General features: G+C 39.4%; 1 protein-coding gene across 1 annotated transcript in view; it reads left to right on the top strand.

Annotated features, from left to right (window-relative positions):
* Window positions 1–15,827, top strand: part of lrrc24 (leucine rich repeat containing 24) — a 32,788-nt gene extending 16,961 nt beyond the window's left edge. The window contains exons 2-5 of the mRNA XM_047367222.1: window positions 6,750–6,945; window positions 7,660–7,938; window positions 8,211–8,379; window positions 11,651–15,827. Coding sequence (XP_047223178.1) covers window positions 6,784–6,945; window positions 7,660–7,938; window positions 8,211–8,379; window positions 11,651–12,897 — 1,857 coding nt within the window. The 5' untranslated portion in view covers window positions 6,750–6,783 and the 3' untranslated portion in view covers window positions 12,898–15,827. The remainder of the gene's footprint in view (window positions 1–6,749; window positions 6,946–7,659; window positions 7,939–8,210; window positions 8,380–11,650) is intronic.
* The last annotated feature ends 4,997 nt before the right edge of the window (window positions 15,828–20,824 follow it).

The raw sequence follows: 20,824 nt of genomic DNA, 5'->3' as shown, positions 1-20,824 counted from the left end.
CCAACATGTGACGGCTGAGCTGGGGGGCAACAAGCAAACCCACACCAGCCCGCCGCCTCTCCCCGTGGGCCACTCCAGAATAGAAGAGAGTCCAACCCCTCTCAAGGAGATGGGTTCCAGAGCCCACGCTGTGCGTGGAGGCAAGCCCGACTATTTCTAGTCGATATCTCTCAACCTCCCACACAAGTTCAGGCTCCTTCCCCCCCAGCGAGGTGACATTCCACGTCCCTAGAGCCAGCCTAAGCATCCGGGGATCGGGCCGCTGAGGTCTCCACCTTCGTCCGCCACCCAATCCTCTTTGCACCGGTCCCTCACGGTTCCCCCTGCAGGTGGTGGGCCCACTGGGGGATGGCCTCGCGTCTCTCGTTCGGGCTTGGCCCGGCCGGGTCCCGCGAAGAGCAACCCGGCCACTAGGCGCTCTCCGACAAGTCCCGACCCCAGGCCTGGCTCCAGGGTGGGACCCCAGCTCCGCCGTACCGGGCGACGTCAAGTGCCTCGATATTTTGTTTAACTGTATTTTTCTTAAATGCTGTTTATTTTTACAACAGATGTAATGAAACACACCTACTAAAAAGATCCAAATTTTTCTCGTTAGTCAACAAAATATTTTCCATAAAGTCTTGGGGATCATTAAAATGCTTTTTAGAAAATATGAGGCAGGCCTGTCAATTTGGGCAACAGTGGTTGCCTAAATCTCCTTAAATTCTTCCATGGATGCCAGTTTTGCCCAGTCTCTTTCTTATCGTTGAATAATGAACACTGACGCTAACAGAGGGAATTGAATTATGCAGTAATTTAGGTGTCATTCTGAAATATTTTGTGAAACTCCTAAATGAGTCGTTGGTGGACTCATTCACTAAATTTGGTTGGCACTAGGAAGATTCACCACTTTTCCATGTTTTCCCTATTTGTAGACTATGGCTTTCACAGTGGTTCACTGCAGTATGAAATACTTTTCCAGACTGATAGACAATAACTTCATCTGTTCTTGAATTTCTTTCAGATCAGGGCATTATGTATTGTTATTTTAGAACATTTAGCTTGCTTCTTGTTGTCAGAGAGGTTCTATTTATGTGATTTCTTGATTTTAATGATCAGGGAGTAATCAGTCTTTGGTGTGGCTAGTGGAATTGAACTCAGCTCTCTAAAAAATGTGGTTAATCACAGTTAATTTATAATTTAACAAGAGGACAGTTACTTTTTCAAATAGGGTAATGTTGGTTTGGATAGGGTCAATTGACAACTTTTCTTTGTGTTTACTCAGGTTATGGTTGTCCGACAATTTGCTTAATGTTTGTGATACTGAAGTGCGACAAAAAAGCGAAAACAGAAGGAATCTGCAAGAGGGCAAATACTTTCACAGCACTGTTAGTCCAAAATGGAAAAAATGCATCCTTCATTCAGTCATAACAATAAAATAACTTATAATATCATTAAATGTTTATACAAATGGTGTTGAAAATGTGTGCAATAAAAGCTTAGGCATTCAGGTAAAAAAATGATGGGTCAGTGCATTAGTTGTTTTTAGGGGGGTTCTGCCATTAGTTCTTTTAATGCATGCAGTAGAAATGCTATGTTTGCAAAAATACAAATTAATAAATCCCATAATCGTATCAATTAAAATACAAAAGAAGTAGAAGTCCAGGTAACATTTATTTAAAATAATTAACTGCATCTGGTTTTATGTCTATTCTATGTCTATCTTTTCTTTTATCAGGCATCTAAAGTTCAAATGATGTTGCATTTACATTAATAAGTTTGTAGTTTTTCTGATGGCTCGCTTACTCTAACAGCAACTGCTTCTATTTGTCAAGGCCGTTTATCATTAGAACCTATAAAAAGCAAACATTCATGAAGTTTTTCTGAGCACGAGGGGCAGACGGATGGAGGGTTTTTAGTCTAAATGTTCCACTGGGAGCAGCGGTGGAGTGCTGCTGCTGCTCAGAGGGTGATTCTGCTGGAGGCAGTCTGACAAGCGAGCTGCAGACACACACACACACACACACACACGCACACACAAATGCACTAATAGAGAAAAAAGATGCACTCATTTACTCTGTTTCTCTTCAACATAGACATTTACAAATGCCAACCAACCTCCCCTCCCCATCGGCTTTCATGTTGAAAATCGATGGCTGCAGAAGGCGAGTAGGACAGGGCAGTTGTGGAAAAATAAAGAAATCAATGCAGACTTATTAACTGAGCAGAGCTTCCTTTACCACACACAAAAATATGTGTGGGCGCCTGTGTTTTACTTATAGGTGAATGATGATGGTGCTGCTGGTTGTAGACATGAACTGAGTGCATGTGTGTGTGTGTGTATGTGTGTGTGAGAATGTTTTCCCTGGATGTAAGTGGTTGGTGTTTGTGCACAACTGCTACTTTTTAGGCATATCATATGTGCACAGTTTTGAGCACTGAGACAATCTGTCAAAGTCAGTATTCTTGAGTTAGTGCCACACAGGTGGGTTTGTGGCTTGGCCTCGGTCTATTTGTGGACATAAGAATGCTCTAAGACAAATGATTTAGCACCTGTCAGTCAGAGAAGAAGGATGGGAGATGAGAAAAGGCATAGGTCAGAGACTCAGGAAGGGGAAAAAATAATTGAGGCTTTCAGAAAATTGTTGAAGGGAAAAGAGAGCAGAAAGCAAGCAGCAGCAAAGTTGAAGCTGGAAAAGAGGGAAAAACTTTCAAGTGAAAAAGAATTTAGCAATTTAGCTCTGGGTCATCAGATAGCTCAAGTGCCTGTGAGCAATTTTCCGTGGGAAATGACAGCTCCTATTTCTGCAGAGTTGTTTGCCTAACAGCGGCTCACGGGAGCCCTGGCTGGCCTTCGGGCCCTGTGAGCAGACCTTCCCTCATCACAGAAGTTACCATAACAACAGATGAGGTCGACCTGCATGGGTTGCAGCACAGGGATGTGAACTTTGTTTCTGCCTCCAGCTCTTTAGCTGTCTGCATCACTTCCGACACGCCAACACCCACCTTTGCCTAGATAAAAATCAACACGGAGTGGCACGGGAACATTTATTTTTCTTTTTTTTTGCAGGGAATGGTTGGCCTAAGCAAGGCTGTGATTGCTCAGCAGAGGATGGTTTGTTTAGTGTGTGAAAATGAAACACCATGTCGAGAATAAAAGTGACAAATGTAATTTCAGAAATTCCAGAATAAACAAACCCTGAGCTGATCTGAAGTGAAGTGTTTGCAGAAGCATGTTTGGAGTTAGGATGCTGGAGGTGAATTTTGACATCCGCTTTGATTTGCCTTCCTCTTGGCATTCTATGACTGACATCTGGCATGACAGACCTTTGCAGCTGCTCTCTTTTGACAGGCTGATCTGTGTACACAATATCAAGCTTTAATCATCCAATTTACGCATTTTAAACTGCTGACCTGGTTTGTTCTCGAACTGAATGAAACACCTTCTATTAAACTGCTGACAGGATCTGGAGAGGCTTAACAAACAAGCATCTGATTGTGCAGATTACTGAATGTTTCACAGAGGATTACTCAGCCTCAGATGAACAAATTGATCTCCTACTAAAAATCTACAAAATGGTCAAAAACAGACACTTGAAGTTTTATCTGGAACATCTACCTATATTGTGCTGGAAAAAAAATTCAGTCCAACATTGTTTGAAAAAAGCCTCCTTATTCGTTTGCCAATCCTGGTCACTGCATCAGTTCTGGTCGCAACCCATCAAGCTGCCATCACAGCAATATCATTGGCAATCAGGGGGCTTTTCTTTTTCCTCAAATGAGACACATGCAGTTTTCAGGGTGTCATTTGCCTTTATGCTGGGAGTCATTCAATCTATTCTGTTCTTTGCACATTTTTACAATGCCATTAAACACCTCTAACTTTTTTGCATTACAATCACAAAGGTCATAGTGTTTAATTGGGTTTGTATGTGACAGACTAAGACAATGTGGTAAATAATTGTGAACTGGAAGCATAATGATACAAAGTATTCGTTTTCTTTAAAGTGTTGCAAACATTTGTATTTAAGTCAAAACCTTTCAAATTTACTGCAAAATGTATCTTTGTCCCCAGTCTCAAGTATTTTGTGGCCTCTAACAAGTTTTCTTTCAGGACTTCAATGTATTAAGCTCCACCAACCATTTAGGGTAACCAACCTACCTGACCTTGCTAAAGAAAAGCGTACCCATAGCATGATGTTGCCACCACCATGTTTCACCATGTGTTAATGTGCACTGTTATTTTTCTGCCAACATGCAACACAGGTTTGGGGATGCTTTTCTTCTGCAGGGATAAGAATGCTGATCATAGTTACTGGGAGGATGGATTGAGTTAAATCATTGGTGGGATATTCCAGTCCTCGATGGCAGTTGGGTTGTCACCATATCCTGCAGTAGCCTACTAATTACTAATTCATTTGAATCGGGTGATTTCAAGCAGAGGAATTAAAAACACGCAGGACACCAGCCTAAGAGAGCAAGAATTGGGCTCCATTAATCTTCCTATTAACTCTGACCAGCTTCCCTGTTCTTACTTAAGAAAAGCATCCCCATATATTGCTGCTGCCATCACTGTTTTTTGCTGTGGGTATTAATCTGTAACACATCTTTTCCAAAAAAGACTTCTTATGCTTTTCTTTCAACAACAGCTTTCTTCTTGCCCCTCCTCTACAAAGTGCATGGCTGCTAGTGGTCCTGAGTGCCACACCTGACTGACCAGGGCCCTCTTTGCCTCTTCTTTTACCTGGCCTGTCAGATTAGGTGGACGGTCATAGCTTAGTAAATTTGAGAACCTATTTTTCAGTCTTTGCTGATGGATGTTGAAAGCTTGGGATATTGTTTTATAACCTAACCCTGGTTTTAACCTCTCCACAGCTGTATGTGCTCCTTGGTCTCCATGATGCTGATTGTTCATTAATGTTCTCTGACAAACTTTTGCAGACTTCACAGAACACAGAGGTAGCAGAGTAAAGAGGCTTAACACAAATGCAACAACACTTAAGTTTTTTCTTTGTAAAATACTTTGAAAACCGTGTATCATTCTCTTTCAGTGTAACAACTTGTGCTATCTTGTTCAAGTCAGTAACTTTAAATCCCAACCAAATACATAAAGCTTCGTTGGTTTTATCAGGACAAAATCTAAAAATGTTGGGTGTACGATTCAAAGATTTCAAGGCACCACAACTGAGGGCTGATGAGCGCTTTCCTCTCCGGTTTCCTTCGAACCCAAGTCATACTTATTTAGATGATTCTGCAATGTGAGAAGCAACAATGTTACAGACTAGCACTTCATTTGCCATCCAATTTTCATCTCCTCTGTCTCTAACAATGGAACACATGGTTTCTCTTTCCCTGGTGGAGAAGAGGCATGGCACACTTTTGTTAATAAGTGAAACACAGCGACAGAAAAGCTTATGTAGGTCACATTGTATTAATCTGGCTGGCTATCCTCATAAATGTGCTCCAAATCAAATGTGCCACATTAAAATCCAGTTCATTGCTCAATGGCTCAATAATGCCATACGGTTGTACTGGGAATTACTTCTCGGCCACTGAAACACACTTCTGACTTGGTTTTATACTTAGGCATTAAATGACTGGTCTAGATTAAAGCGTTACAAATGGGACATGATTATATCAATCTGGCAGTGCAGGTCAGGCACTAAATATTAATATCTGGCAGTTTATATCAGGCACAGGACCTTTTTATCACTTGACTTAAACAAGATCTGCGAACATTCCTGTATTTAATAAACCAGAATATCAAGTGATCCAGAACCTGCTGTGAATCTGTGATCCATCTGGACAACTCAGCTGTCTGAAACAAACCTGAAGTTCAAGCTCAAGCTTAACAGGATTAGAACACAACACCTGGGTGCGCATAAATCATTTATAATAATGTGAGAGTTTAGATCGGAGCAGGGTGAACTCTGCATCTCCACTGAAAGAAGCTTCTTTCACCCTCCATTGATGCAGCAGAAGCACTGGCTCAGTATGATATTTTCAACTTGTATTATACCTCCAGCAGCGTTGTACCTTCATGCAATCTGCAGCCGAGGAACAACTGCATATGGCACCGGGCTGCATGTTATTGGGAAGGGAGTATGAGGCTGTTTTGATGTGAGCAGTTAGACAGAACAATAAACCCTTTCCATGCAATATAGAAATACAAAAAAGAAAGTAGTGCATGGTTGAGTTGCTCAGTGATGAGTGCATATCAAAGGGATAAATCACCGTGAGGTGCACCACGCAACCAAACCTGATGGCCATGATCAGATCATTAGAGCTGTTTACCTCCTGGGATTTGCTTCAAGGTGGTTTCTAAGATTATGGAGCTCAACTGAGAGCCCTCTCTTTCCTAGCTGCACATATGTATGAGTGTGTTGAGAAGGCAAAGACAGAGCTATTGAAAGACTGGGTTTGCATATGAGTTAAATAGAACAGAGAGAGGTCCTTGAGGCAACCAGCACATCTTTTATCACATCTTTAATTTATTAAAGCCTTTAATAGAGGCTGCTACAATTCCACTGAATAGACACAGCTGAATAGTAATCAGCCAGGGGATAAAGAGACGTGCTTAACTTCTCCTGGTTTTTTTTGTAAATCCTCCTTTATTTGACAATCATGTTCTCATTCCATACATACATTCCATCTACCGCCTAAGTTATGTCTGTTATGAGAATACATTGCTGCAATGGACCAAAAGGTTTGTTCCTGTGCATCTGAGCTGAATCTGTGATATTTATTTGCCTTTTGTCTTCCCTCCTCAGGATTTGTCTTCAAAAGGGACGACGTGAAACTGCCATGGCCCTTTTGTGGTTCTCCGGACTTACCCTGGTAATCTTAACCCTCATCCCTCAACGGTCCCTTGGTTGCCCCTTTGGATGTCGCTGCTACAGCCTCACAGTGGAGTGCGGATCGCTAGGGATCAAGGAAATTCCACAAGGTGCCCCCTCCATTACAGAGGTCAGTTGGCCGAATGATAAAACATTAGCTCCTCTAACTGTCCTCCGTGCATTGGGGTGGTTTTAGGTTAACTTCCCCCTGCATCCTTACTTATTACCCTAAAATGATTGTGATTAATGAATTGACTGAGTCCTTCTTTGATGTAAGCCTGAGGGAGGGCCTGCACTGTTGGCTGCATAATTATTTATCCTTCCTTAGAAAGTGACTCTTGCACACCCACTGATCATCTGTTAGGAAGATGTTTAACATTACACCGTCTTTTTCTTCAGGGTTAAGGCCCTCCAACATTACTGCAGCTCATGAATATTAATGAAAAGCAAGTCTCGCATAAATTGTTCCATTAACCTCAATCAGCAGGTCTATCTCGTCGATCAAAGCTCACCTCGACGCACGATGAAGTCGCATTAGCAATCAGGCAGGCGCCCATGAATTGTGGATTAAAACTTAAAGCACTTCACCTGAAGCTCAAATACAATCGAGTATTTCTGCAGATGTCTGCAAAGTTTCACAAAAGAAGCAATAAAACTAGGAAAGTGCCACAACATTGGTTATTGCTCTGATCCTTTTCTAGCTTATACCCTTTTAGATGTGTTAACATTATTGTAAAGCTCTGCAAAGCACAGTGAAGTACAGTGCTTTGCAAAAGTGCACACTCCTTTAACATTTGCACATTTTGATCACTCGTTTTGTTTTTCCCTTTCTTGCTTTTCAAAGACTATCTTCCTCCAGGACAATGCTATAGTACAGATTCGTCTTCAGGACCTGAAACGCCTGAGAAACCTCCATTATTTGTACCTCCAGAACAACAGTATCTCTGCCCTTGAGCCTGGGGCCTTTCTCAACCAGGGCCAGCTCCTGGAGCTGGCCCTCAATGGAAACCTCATCCACCTGGTCACCCCTGACATGTTCCAGGGTCTGGAGCATCTCCGAATCCTCTACCTTGCTGGCAACCAGATTACTCGCATCCAGGACCACACGTTCAGGGGACTGCAGGTTCAGTCATGTTAGAAGGATAGCTAGAGATGGATGTTGAACACTTTGAGTTTAGACGTCTACAAAATAAAGTCAGCATGGCTTTAAATAAATCTAGTAAATTGTCATTTAAAAATCTACATTAAATCCAATTTGACATGTCTTGCTAATCCTAATCTTATTCTTAATGCAGTAAGAACTGACTCAACTGTGGGTTTTACCACCTCTCTGCATTCGACAAGCTCTTTTCATGCCTGTCTTCTTTTTGCTTTATGTCTTTCTTCAATGCGCAGCGCCTGCAGGAACTGCACCTGCAGGAAAACAGCATAGAGTTGTTAACAGAGCAGGCTCTGTCTGGCTTATCATCTTTGGCTCTGCTGGACCTCAGCAGGAATCACCTCCGCACTTTGGGAGCCTTGTTTCTAAAACCCCTCGTCAGCATGCAGGTGCTCCGTATTACAGGTAGGAACAATCTTAAGATCATACTGTATTTGATACTATGGCAGTATCATGTAGTCTCAGAAAATGTTAAACTCACTGCATCTTTAAAAAGATCATCCATGTCAGAATCTTTAAGAATTGACACCAATTAGTGAAGCACCGAGAGTCACTCCTGATCTTTTTTAAGATAGATATAGCAATGACCCATGTTAAAGAAAATGAAGAACCCTTAGAATTTTTTGCATATTAAAGAAATTCACCCAACCAACCAACACCAGCTATTAAAGCAGGTACTTCAAGACACTATCTTAGAGTGATAGAGTGGCCAATTAGGAGACCAGTATATTGCAGTCAGCTTTGGTAACGCTTCCTCTCACACCTTTTGAAAAGGCAGACTATTTATGCAACCTTCTCAAATCAGCATTGTGACATTCATTCTTATGTCTAACAGTAATTGGTCAGCTGTGCACAGGTGAAACAATAGCATGGGACTGAACCACTCTACTTCATTTAGATCTTGATACAGCATCTAATGTTTTTCAGTCTGTGACAGCTGTGATTTTATTGTGCCTTAGAGCGCAGTTTTCACACTGACAGTTTTGATTTGCAGCATGACTGGGCAACCCGTAGTTGCAACCACATAAACCTAGCTCTGGGCTTTAATATTAATCACGTGTTTCCAGGACTGAATAGTCGCATGATTTAAAACAATTGTGTGTTTTTATCTGAAAACTTCATATTACTATTTCCATTCATTTAGGTTCTGATAACTGTTTTCCCCCTTTGGCTCTTATAAAATATCAATGGTTATTAACCCTAATCAAACCAAAATTAATAAGCAACTTCCTTGTGGAAGATATTTTTATTGTAGTGATGAAACCACACTTTTAACCATGGAATGTAAGTGGAATATAGAAAATTACTAAAACTTTTCAGCTTTTAAAGCAGGTTCATAATATCTTGCATGTTGGTACGGGTTAGGGCATAGTTGGGACAAAAGAAAACTACCTAAACTACAAAGATACAGAATGGCAAATGGATGAAATAACCCGCTCCCAATAAACTGGTCTTTTGGGTCCTATAAAGAGCTCAGCACAGTTTAAACAGAGCATAAACTGTTTAAAATAATTATTTTGGTCCAAGGCCTAATATTCAGATGAGTATGGAGAATGGCAGCCATTAAAGGCCTTAGGCAGTGGCAGTTTTTGATAAGGGCAATATGGCTCCCTACATAGAGTGAACCTTCAGCAGCAGCACAAACACTCGGGAGGTGGCACTAAAAGGTTTTATTTCTGTTGCCCCCAGAATTATGTTTGTTTTTATTATTCATATGTTCAGTCAATGAGCTGTGGGAGCCACTCTCTCTTGTTCACTTCATAAGTACTGCAAGATAATTATTTCATAAACTCAGGCTGGCTAGTGATGATACAGTTGGTTTCAAACTAAATTATCCTGTTTTTTAAAGAACCAAGACTGGATTTTGTTCAAAATCTAAAATCAAATTTAAAGTTTAATCTGATCTGGATTTTTTTTTTTTTTTTACCTTAAATGGACATTTTTAAAACAGTGTTTGAGAAGGTTGTTTAGAATTTGAGGACAGTCTCACTCCTTTCAAGCAAAAACCGCCACTGTGCACAAGATCCCTTTTATGTACCTAATAGTGTATGTATTCTTTTCTGAAGAAAATCCAGCCTCTCCTGTTTATCTCATCCCATCCTTAAAAACAAATCATGAAACATTTTGTTGCAACTCCCAAGTGGGAAGTTCCATATTTTTATATTTGCTTTCTGCATTGCTGTCATCAGCAAATTAAACATCTTAAAAATCTGTTGTTTTCAGAAAGAAATGTCTTTTTCCAGTTTTTTGCAAGAAAGTGGCTGGATATCCCAGTTTTCTACTTGTTATTGAACCTACAATTAAGGAAGGTCGATGAAAGGAACAAAAGGAAAACATATTACTGTTTAAAAAAGCCCATTAATCAAGTTTTATATTATCCTATAAAACTTCTAATCAATGGGGATTTATTTCTCAATGATCTCTGTGTGCATAAGGAGTCAATAAATAGCCTAATAGACAAGTCACTCTGTGACAACTGCTGTTGTGCTAAATGCTTAATTAGCTTTCTGTTATCAAGAATTTGTACATTTGATTCAGTGTTTTAATAACTAGGACCAAGTAAACATGGCCTAAAATGAATTTATGACAAAAAGATGGATTATTTCCAGTTATCCTTGGAAAAAGTGTGTGTAAGGGAAAACTTAGTATTTCATAATTTTCACTTTGCTCAGTGCTAGTGTGCACTTGGTTTGCTATGGTGTAAACTGTCAGACAAAACACTACAGTCTATATTCTAGGATTAGAGGAATGGCATTTTAAAATAAGATACGAACAAAATACCTTAAACACAGGCTAGATGTGTGCTTTAGCAAACTCTGAAAGCAGCTGGGTTAAAAACAAGCCAATTTGGGTTTTGTTTCTAACCTACTTCTATGGCAATTATGGACTGATCCAATCCCAAAATGTGTTAAAGTAACTGATATTTAACGTAAAGGATACCAAAGACTGGACTGAAAAGACTAAGCCATAACCTGGATTACTAAAATAGGAATATTTAAAATACTATTTTTATATATTTTGTTTAATTCTGTATTAAAATATTATTAAATAAATCATAGCACAATAATCTGACAATGGCTAAGAATAATTTTGTCAAAAACAAGAGAGTATAAATAGCAGAATCTATATTCAGTACATGAAATATTGTCTCTCTATTTTGACTTTATAACTTATCCTTTACACAAAGTGTAAATGTGCCACCTACTTAGGAAATAAAATGCCAATGCTATCTTAATTAGACAAACTAGTTCTTTAATGTCATTAATGTCAATAACACCACCCACTGATGTTACCACTATTAAACACAGTGTTACTGCATTATGCAGAATTATACCATCCTGCAATTCCTATGGTGCAGTGAGGTCTGATCAGGCCATTGTATAATTCAAAATGCCGGCTTAAGAAGAATGATAAGACTTCTAATGTCTTCTCTAACCTAACAAACGGGTCACAATTTTTGTTGCAATATTTCATTAAAACTCCTAAATATCTGTTTCAACAGCATAAACCCAGAATTTGGGTTAAGGAAATTCGGCATTTGTTTTAAATACCCTGTATTCTGGATGCATCTTGTTCAAACTCAGGAAGCTCAAGAAATTAAGAATTATCTAAGCTTGTTAAATTTGTTATTTAAAGTCCTGTCATATCCTTTTCTATCCATATCCCGTTCTTTCAGAGAACCCGTGGCGCTGTGATTGTGCTCTCAGTTGGCTAAGAACCTGGATTAGTGATGATGGACAGCGTCTACTAAGCTCGGCAGAACAGCGTCGACTGATGTGTGCTGAACCCCCTCGTCTTTCACACCTCAGCCTGGCAGAGGTGGCGCCCAACAGTCTGGTGTGTATTCCGCCTGTTGTGCAGCTAGAGCCCAGCCACCTGACAGTGCGACTCGGCGAGAGCCTCCGAGTCTCCTGCCAGGCCTCGGGATATCCTCAGCCTCAGGTGACATGGAAAAAAGCTTCCATGGGCAAGGCCCAGTTATCACCTCGAGGTCTTTTCCAAGAGCTGGGACCAAATGGGGAGCTGTTCCGACCAGGGCCTGGGGGGATGGTGACAGCCCTGCCTAGCAATCGGGAGATCAAGATGGGAGCAGTTGGAGGAATCCAGGGACTTGTGCGTGGAGCAGAAGAGGGCGGTGAAAGAGATAGCTTTGATCCAGACATGGGCAGCGGCATGTTATTCCTCAGTAATGTGACTGTAGCACATGCTGGGCGCTATGAATGTGAGGCCTGGAACCCGGGTGGTGTGGCTAGGGTTACATTTCACCTGGCTGTCAACATGTCTTCTTCCTCTTATTCATCCCAGCTCTGGCCTCGTTTGAACACACAGTCCTATGTTTCATTATCATCTAGCTCCTTCTATCAGCCCGAAGTCCTAGATGTTAGTCAGGAGCCCCTGTATGAGCAGGACAGCATGGACTTCAGTGCTCTAGGTCCAGCCACACAGACCGCCATTGCTATGGGAATCTCATTGCTGGCTCTCACTGCTGTTCTTCTCCTGATTATGATCTACACTCGCCACCAGCAGTACCAAAAAGAGGACAATAGCTCCTACTGTACTACTAAGGAGGAGAGCATCCTTTATGTGAATGACTACTCTGATGGACCCACAACTTTTGCACAGTTGGAAGAGTACCGTGATGACCACGGCCATGAGATGTATGTACTCAACCGAACCAAGCCTGTCATGGGCTGTACCACATCTAGATGTCCAATGATAAGTGGCTTTGTCCAGCAGAAAGGAATGAAGGAAGCTCTCCTGGACCACGAAATGGTCCAGACACTGACGCGATCGGGGGGACTTGGGTTTCGCAGAAACCCGGCAGAGGGTGGAGAGGGCCCACTAACGACAGATCCAGAAGAAATGCTTCTCAGCCAGAGCCTCCTGTTTGGATCTCAGGTTGCCTATGAGATCCACTGTTGAAGCATCTTCAATGGGTGAAACTAAGTGTTAAAGGACTTAAAGACTTTAATAACCATCTTGTAACATTTAAAAGCATAAGATTATTATCTGGCTTTCAATACAGAGACACTCAGATAGTAGTTGCAGAGGGAAAACAGGATCTATTCCAGCTTTCCAAAGATCCTCTTCTAATTAATTGTGTGACAAAAAGATGGGTCAGAGGACTGGACAGTAGTATTTACAGAGAAAATTATTATTGACCTATGCTTTTCAACCTCCAAATAAACACTTTCAGAACAATTACAAGTGACTAACTTCACCACAAGACGTTTATATCAAAGTTAAACTAAATCCTAACAAAATAGGCCCAACCTGTTCAGTGTATGGTTGTAACAATGTCAGTGGTTGGTGATCAATATTTTCTATAAATGTATTTATTTAAGTTATGTTTTAAGTATTTTGTCTCTAAGTTTGATGTTGTTCATTTTGTGTGAAGTGAAGCTGTTTTGTGGACCCTGTAATAAATTTAATTAGAATCATCTCTACAACAAAGGTTTTATGGAAGCTGCATCATCAGCTGCATATGTTGTGAGGGTCTGTGTGGCCAGAGGGGATTAAAGGGGTCCAACATGAATGTGGCAAAAGTCAGAGAGTTTTGAATGTTTGCATCACTGCACTGTAATCTTTAATCTTTTGATGTCTTATGCTTTTGTCATTTATACCATAACCCCTAAACCCAGCAACTTGGATGAAACACAACAACAAAATCTAAGACAATATTTTATATGAAAAACAACACAGGTGATTATAAGGTGTTGGCCATTTAATTCCTTCACCATTTCACTGTTTTGATTGTTTAGTACCAACTATTTCGAGTAGGAAAAACGCCTCTTGCCACAAGACAATTCATATCGACCATGCATCAATTTATACATCCATTTTGGGATAAACTGAAGTGACCCCAATCTCATAGAAGAAAATAGGGGTGTTAGTCCAATTACCAGCAGGAGATAGCTCATAGTATATTCAGTACGGCCATATTTCAGAAGAGTCCACTGGAACATACAGAATTATAGTCAAATATCATCAAAAACAATTGTGAAGAAATTTAATTAGCTGTGAGATTATATTTTAAGATTATTTGTCTGGAAAATACTCAACAACCAAGAGAAAACCATTGCTATGCAATGGTTAATCATGTACCATACATGGTCTCAAAATGCTTTGTCTCACGGTAGAAACTGGAAGTACAGTGTTGTGAAAAAGTATTTGTCCTCCTAAAGATTTGTTCTGGTTTTGCTTTTTTGTCTCACAGAAATTTTTTAATCTTAACCATTCTGGCCATATGTAAAAACAAAGTTGCCCCCTTGTTAAATCACAACTTAACTGTGATTAGCTGCATTTTTTTGTTTAGTTTCACTAATCACACCCAGATAAAGAAGCCCAAAGGATCTCACAAAATATCACACTGTGCCCCGATCAGAAAAAAAAATAGGAACAGATGAGAAACAAACTCATTGAGATCAACTAGTCTGGAAAGTTTTACAATGCCTTTTTTAAGGCTTTGGGATTCCAGTGAACCACAATGAACACTATTATCCACAAATGGGGAACAAGTGAAACAGTGGTAAACCTTACCAGGAGTGTCTGGCTTACCAAAATTACCTCAGGAGTGCATCAACGACTCATCCAGGAGATCATAAAAGAACCCAGAACAACATCTAAAGTATTTCAGACCTCAGTGGGGTTCTCTGAAGTCTTAATTGGTAATAGTTAATTTACCTGTATTAAAAAGATATCAAATGACCATGAAGTTGGAGAACAAATAAGAAAACTCAGCCTGAAAATGTTCATATCAGATAGATATAATGCCATGTCAGCAGATATTAACAGTCAGCAGTTTGGTGTTTTCATTAAGCCAAACAACATCTTTTTTTTTACTTTTGGAACTCTCTTAGATAACTTAGCAACGTTTCTGAAACAATTAATTGAGCTCTGTACCAGAGAATTCATCGGTTTGTGACCTTAAGCTCAACACTTGAATCATGCAGCAATGCAATGATCCAAAGCACCCCAGAAATTTCACATTGAAATGTCTAAAAGTAAAAAAAAAAAAAAAAGGGTTCTGGACTGGCCTAGTCAAAGTCTGCTTTTAAAATTTGAATTAGATGGTTTGGCACACCTGACAGAGGATCTTCATACTTATAAACCCTCTAATGTGGCTAAATAAAAAGAATTTTGCAAAGAAGATGGATCAGAACTCCTCCACAGCAATGGAAAAGACATACTGTCAGTTATCAAGGTTTAGGGGGCAATCAGTTGTTCACATAGGGCCAGAGTGGTTTGAAAACTGCGTTTTGTATTTTCTCAGGTTATCTTTGATATAAAAAAAAAAAGTTAAATCTGAAATGTGGGAAATAAAACAGAAAAAATATGTAAGGGGGACAATAAATTTTCATGCTACAATATTTGATTGCAAAATAGGGATACAAGCTGGAGAAAGGGTGAATTAAAACATAGCCTATTTCACAAAACACAAGGAAAATAACAGTTCAAAAACTACATCCAAAACAAAAGGCAAAACTCAATGTTAAGTACAAAAACATGTTTGGAAAAAACATATTAAGCAGGAATTTTGCTAAACAAACTCCACCACAGAGATAGAATCCAAGGAAAACACAATAAAACATTGTGTCAGATAACATGTTTTGTTGTTGTGTTTCCTGATTTTATATTTTTATCTTTGGAAAATGTTTAAATTCTTACATTTTTGTTTTGTTGTTTTTATGTTTTCATTGCTTTTGGTGTTGTGCGCATCAAGGCCACTTTAAATAAAATTGTGTAGTTCAAACAAATCTTATCCTGCTAACACCAGACTGTAACAACTAACTTAATATGAATATTGTACATGATGTTTTCAGTTTGTATACATTAAAATGTCTTCAAATGAGTCTATTTGTCCTACTCTGTGGTAAAAAACAATTTTACCAGTGACAGTATTTCTTTGGTGCAACCTTTAGAGTTCATACATTTATGATTTGTTATTCTTCACAACTTATGACAAGTAGCAAGTCTGAGTGTTGCTCACTCAGACTTGCTACATGGTTTTATAGAGAGACTCTTGTTGTCAGTAATTGTGTTGTTCAGTCAAAGAGGTTCACAGTTCATAGACATCCTTTGCTGCAAAGTATTTTAGTATGAGATGTGCTTTCAGAACTACTTGCAGAATAAGATAGATTAGTGCTATTGAAAATGTGTTTTACAGGGCCAAAAAATCTTTGCTTTACACACAGACCAAATGTTGTATTGATTCTGAGTCAAATGTATGTCAATATTTTTTTCCAAAGGACTGCTATTTAAGAGTTTCACCATTAAACCCTGCAGGACACAAATGTGATGTCTGATCTATGGAGGAGCAGTAAACCATGGTTACCTGTTTGTGCAGCCTGTCAGTTCAATAGTCTCAATAGAAAGTTTCTATAGCTAAGAAATTTAAGATATTTTTCAAAACAACTTAGGAGGAAGCATCATGAGAACTGACACTTAAACAACTTGTAGTTGTAGTGTTTAATAACAGCTTCATTTTATGGTGTGTTTTGATTCCCTTGGATGTCTGAATTGACCTTTAGAAATAACATAATTTTAAACTTAGCCATGTTACAGGTGCCAGTCAGAAACCCATTGGGGTCTATTAATTGCTGGGCCATCTGACCAGGCTCACACTTATAGACAATACAAGCTGATAACAATGTTCTTCTCAGCATTCTAAGCATTCAAACACTTCAGAAACATGTTCATGAATTGCTGTACAGTTCTGTGTGTGCTGCTGATTTAATAAGACACAATCCATGAGAATGGCAATTAAACAGTTTGTATCTGCAACTTTTAATAAAGTTAAACCTCAGAGTCCCAATCACGGCATTTTTGAACGATTCCAAATCTAAATACCTTTCTGCACTCAAATCGCAAAGACTGTTGTTGCCCTACTCTCTAGGTTTTACATCAGTTACACCCTTAAAGCTGAACAATTGTATGGACTGTGCAGAAATATGTTGCTATCATGTCTGTGGTTTTGAAGTATTTCAAAACCAGAAAATGGAAGCTGTTCTGTTGCCATTGGAAAATACTGAAAAACTAGGCATTTCTTCAGGTAGTAGTAAAACAGTTACATAGGCTAAGACACGTTCTCTCCGGTAACCCTGAAAGTGAATAATGCAAAACAACACACTGTAGAGGGACCTTTAAACAACAGAGATAAGCAGCCATGGGAAAGTGAAATGGCTAAAAGGACTACAGTCCAGGGGTCTCGTGTACAAAGTGTGCGTACACACACAAACATTGCAGCGCAAAGTTTCACACACAACTCGACATGTACAAAAGTGAACATGGCCTAAAAGTGTGCGGTAATCCATGCAAACTTCTTCAAATGACAATAACAAAATACAGAGAACTAAAACTCTCCATTCAGTTTTATTGAATTCATGAAGCATTGAGCCCATTGTATTTTCATAAGTTTGAGCTTTCATGGTTTAAACCCAAGCAATGAAACTGAATCACATTTAGCCTCAAACAATAATATAACACACCTCAAAAAATGATGGAAACAACCTCAGTCGGATGTAAACTGTAAAACATCCTCTGTTTGTGTCACATTTAGATGTAAATGCCTATCGGCTTGTGCGCTGTAGAGCATAAAATGCATGTAAATCATTCTTACTGAAAAATAAACGGTGTCTAATCAGCAGATTAATTCCAAACAACAAGTCAGGTTTGATGATTCCTAAGGTGGACAAGCTGTAGACAATCACACATGTCCATAAATAGTTGCGTAAAGTTGTGCTTACTTGTGGAATGATGGCAGCTTTGGCGCAGCTGGAGGACATTTGCCAATGGAAGAAGTCAGAGGGAGCGTACTGATTGTAGAGAGATTGTACTGATCTGCTGGCAAATGATAATGCATGGTTTATTAGTTGGCTTAAATTGTCCAGGGTAATTATTTTAGAGCTCTGCACGGACCTTGCTCCAGTGTTACAGATGGAAGCCAGAAAGAACCGTGAGTCACAGGTGTCAGTTCGAGTTCTCACTGTGCTGCGTTCCTTTCAACTGTAGCTTTTCACAGGGAGCTCACTGGCAGGTTGGATATTTAACAGTCATCCCTGAGCCATGCCATGCCAGCAATATGGGACGGGCTCATCCATATGTTCCTCAGATATATAAAATTCCCCTAAACTGTGGCTCTCATTTGCAGCGAGGAGCCGATTTCCGAATGTAATCAGAGCTATGGACTGCACTCACCATCTGTAAGTGAATATGGTTTTGTGAATATAAAGCATTTTCATTCAATATATGTGCAACCTATTTTTGATGTGCAAATGTGTCTCACAAATGCATTGGCACGATGGCCTTCTCAACTCGTAATTCCTTTACACTGTAATAATAACTATTGTTATTCTAATTATAGTATATAATGTGTTGGGAACAAACCTCAAGTAGGCTCAGTGTGAGATGGCTGGCTTCTGGATAAATATTTATTTTTTTTGATGTCCTGAATCGTTTTAAATATGTTAAGAACTTCACAATGTGAGTGTAGCGACAGTCTTCCTAATAGACATTTGGGAGGCATATTCACGTTATGACAATGATGTGGTATCCATTACAATGATCAAAATTAAGCTATAAATAACCTTAATGCAGCAGCTAGACAGCACTGTTTGGATTTGTTGCACACGTAAAACTAAACGGGTAAGAGGCAACAAATGTTTTTTTTTAACCAGATTTGTTGCTGATGTCAATCAAGAAGTTGTTGGTTTGCTGCAATTCATTACAAAAATGTGACAGGCCATGGCAAAACCATGAACAAGTCTACCCAGGGTCGTTTTGAGTTATTTACAGATCCTGAAAGAGTGGAGTCTAAGCTTTCCAATGATGTCAAACTTGTGGAAATCGAAAAAGAATTAAAGACCATTTTAATGTTGGCACTCTCCAAAGTACATTAAGAAGAGAACACATCTTAAAATTTCCTTTTTGTTAGAATAGGACAAGAATGTTCATCAACACACATTACAAGGATAAGATGGCCCAAGCAGGAGAGTGACCTCATTGGCAACTCTTCTTCTCCTGCCCCAGATTACGCATCTTGTACGTTAGGTGGCGAAAACTGAAAACAACATGGCGCTCCCTCATACCATCACACAAGCCTTGTGTTTGTAGCTGATTTTGTGAGAAGGATGTGTCTGCCGACTCAAAGACCGCAGTTTCTGACTTGCAGTTCTAGATCTCTTCTCTTCTGCCACAGTGCCATCTATTTCCTTGCCCGAGTCAACATGGATGGCGAACGGAAAGACCAGTCAAATGTTTTAAGTACACTTTCTCACTTAATGGGTCTCTTTATTTTCATGACTATTGACATTGTAGATTCTCACCACAGGCAACAAACTGAATGAATATATGGAATTATTTAGTAAACACAAAGTGTGAAGTAATTCTAAACATTTTTATATTATAGATTCTTCAAAATAGCCAGCCTTTGCTTTCATTAATAATAATAACAATAATAACAATTTAGACTTTATTGATCTCACAATGGAGAAATCTACATCTGCATTTTAACTCATCACTTTAGGGAGCAGAGGGCTGCCACTGTGCGGCGTCTAGGGAGCTTTCCCACCGGTGTGCATGACAAACTCTTACAACCTGAGCCACAGTCACCTGTACTGATTTGCTCTCTTGGTATTCTCTCCATGAGGTCGCCACCTGAAATGGTTTTCCAAAGAGCCATAAAAGAACTTCCCAGAGGTCCATTTAGAAATGGCCAAAGGTTATTATTTCAGTCAGTATTTATGTTACTATGTATGTTTTAAACTATTTAAATTGATATCACTCTGATACCTATATTTTGAGAATGTGTTTTAGAAAAATATTAACGTGGACTAACTAGGGTCTCTCTTTTTCAGTTGCATAAAACTGTCCAGCACATAATATTGGACAGATGTAGGACCTGCAGCACAAACTTTCACTGTCCCTTTTGCAGCTCAACTTTATTTAATCTCACACAGTTGGGTCGGAACAGCAGCTGGGCATAAACAAGTAAGCAGACCAGAAATTGTTAAAGTTCAGTTTTAAACTAGTGTATTCAAAGTTTTGAGGCACCCAGCAAGCTTCATTTGCATTATACATTTTGCTTTTAAAAAGGAAGCCTGATGGCTGCAGGAATGAAGGATCTCCAAAATCTCTGTCCTGCAATGAACAGAGAGGAGCCGTCCACCACCGTGTTCCAATCCATCAAGGTGCCATGAAGCAGATGACCTGAGATTGCTCAATCTCTCCATCACCTCCCTCTGAATCCATCAGAGACACATGTCTGAAGCCATGTTGGAACTTCATGAACTCATGATGTTATTATAATACAAAGTTCATCAGGACTTGTATTAGCTGTGGCTGTGAATACATGGAATACATGTGTATACATGTATTATAATAGATGTGTATGCATGTATCATTAAAATCGTTTGCGGAATTTCTCACATTTCTCAGTACTTGACTTTCTTGCTATTAGCTGAAGCACGTGAATGTTTTTATGTATACATTATTGCATGATACATATTTCTGTGTAAGCATAAAGTATTTATTACTATTTAGTAGTTTAATGTAATAAACTTTCAAACTGTTTGGCATCAGGGTGCACTAAATCTCTAAACTAAACTATCACAATCAGTGCTTTAATTATCTTTAATAGCTGTTGCTGAAAAAGACCTCAGGCTAAATTGAAATCAGAAGTAGCCTATTGATACCCAAAGGGAAATTCTTTATATTTATTTGTGCGGAAAAAAAAAAGGCAAATTTTTACTTCAGTCGCGATAACAAGCAGTCTAGAGCTGCGGGACTAAATGTGGGGGCAGTTTTACAGTCATCCAGCAGATGGCACTGTCACAAAAACAAGTAGTCTAGA

The sequence above is a fragment of the Girardinichthys multiradiatus genome, chromosome 6, assembly GCF_021462225.1.
Source record: "Girardinichthys multiradiatus isolate DD_20200921_A chromosome 6, DD_fGirMul_XY1, whole genome shotgun sequence".
NCBI lineage: Eukaryota > Metazoa > Chordata > Actinopteri > Cyprinodontiformes > Goodeidae > Girardinichthys > Girardinichthys multiradiatus.
This window is presented reverse-complemented; position numbering and strand designations above follow the sequence as displayed.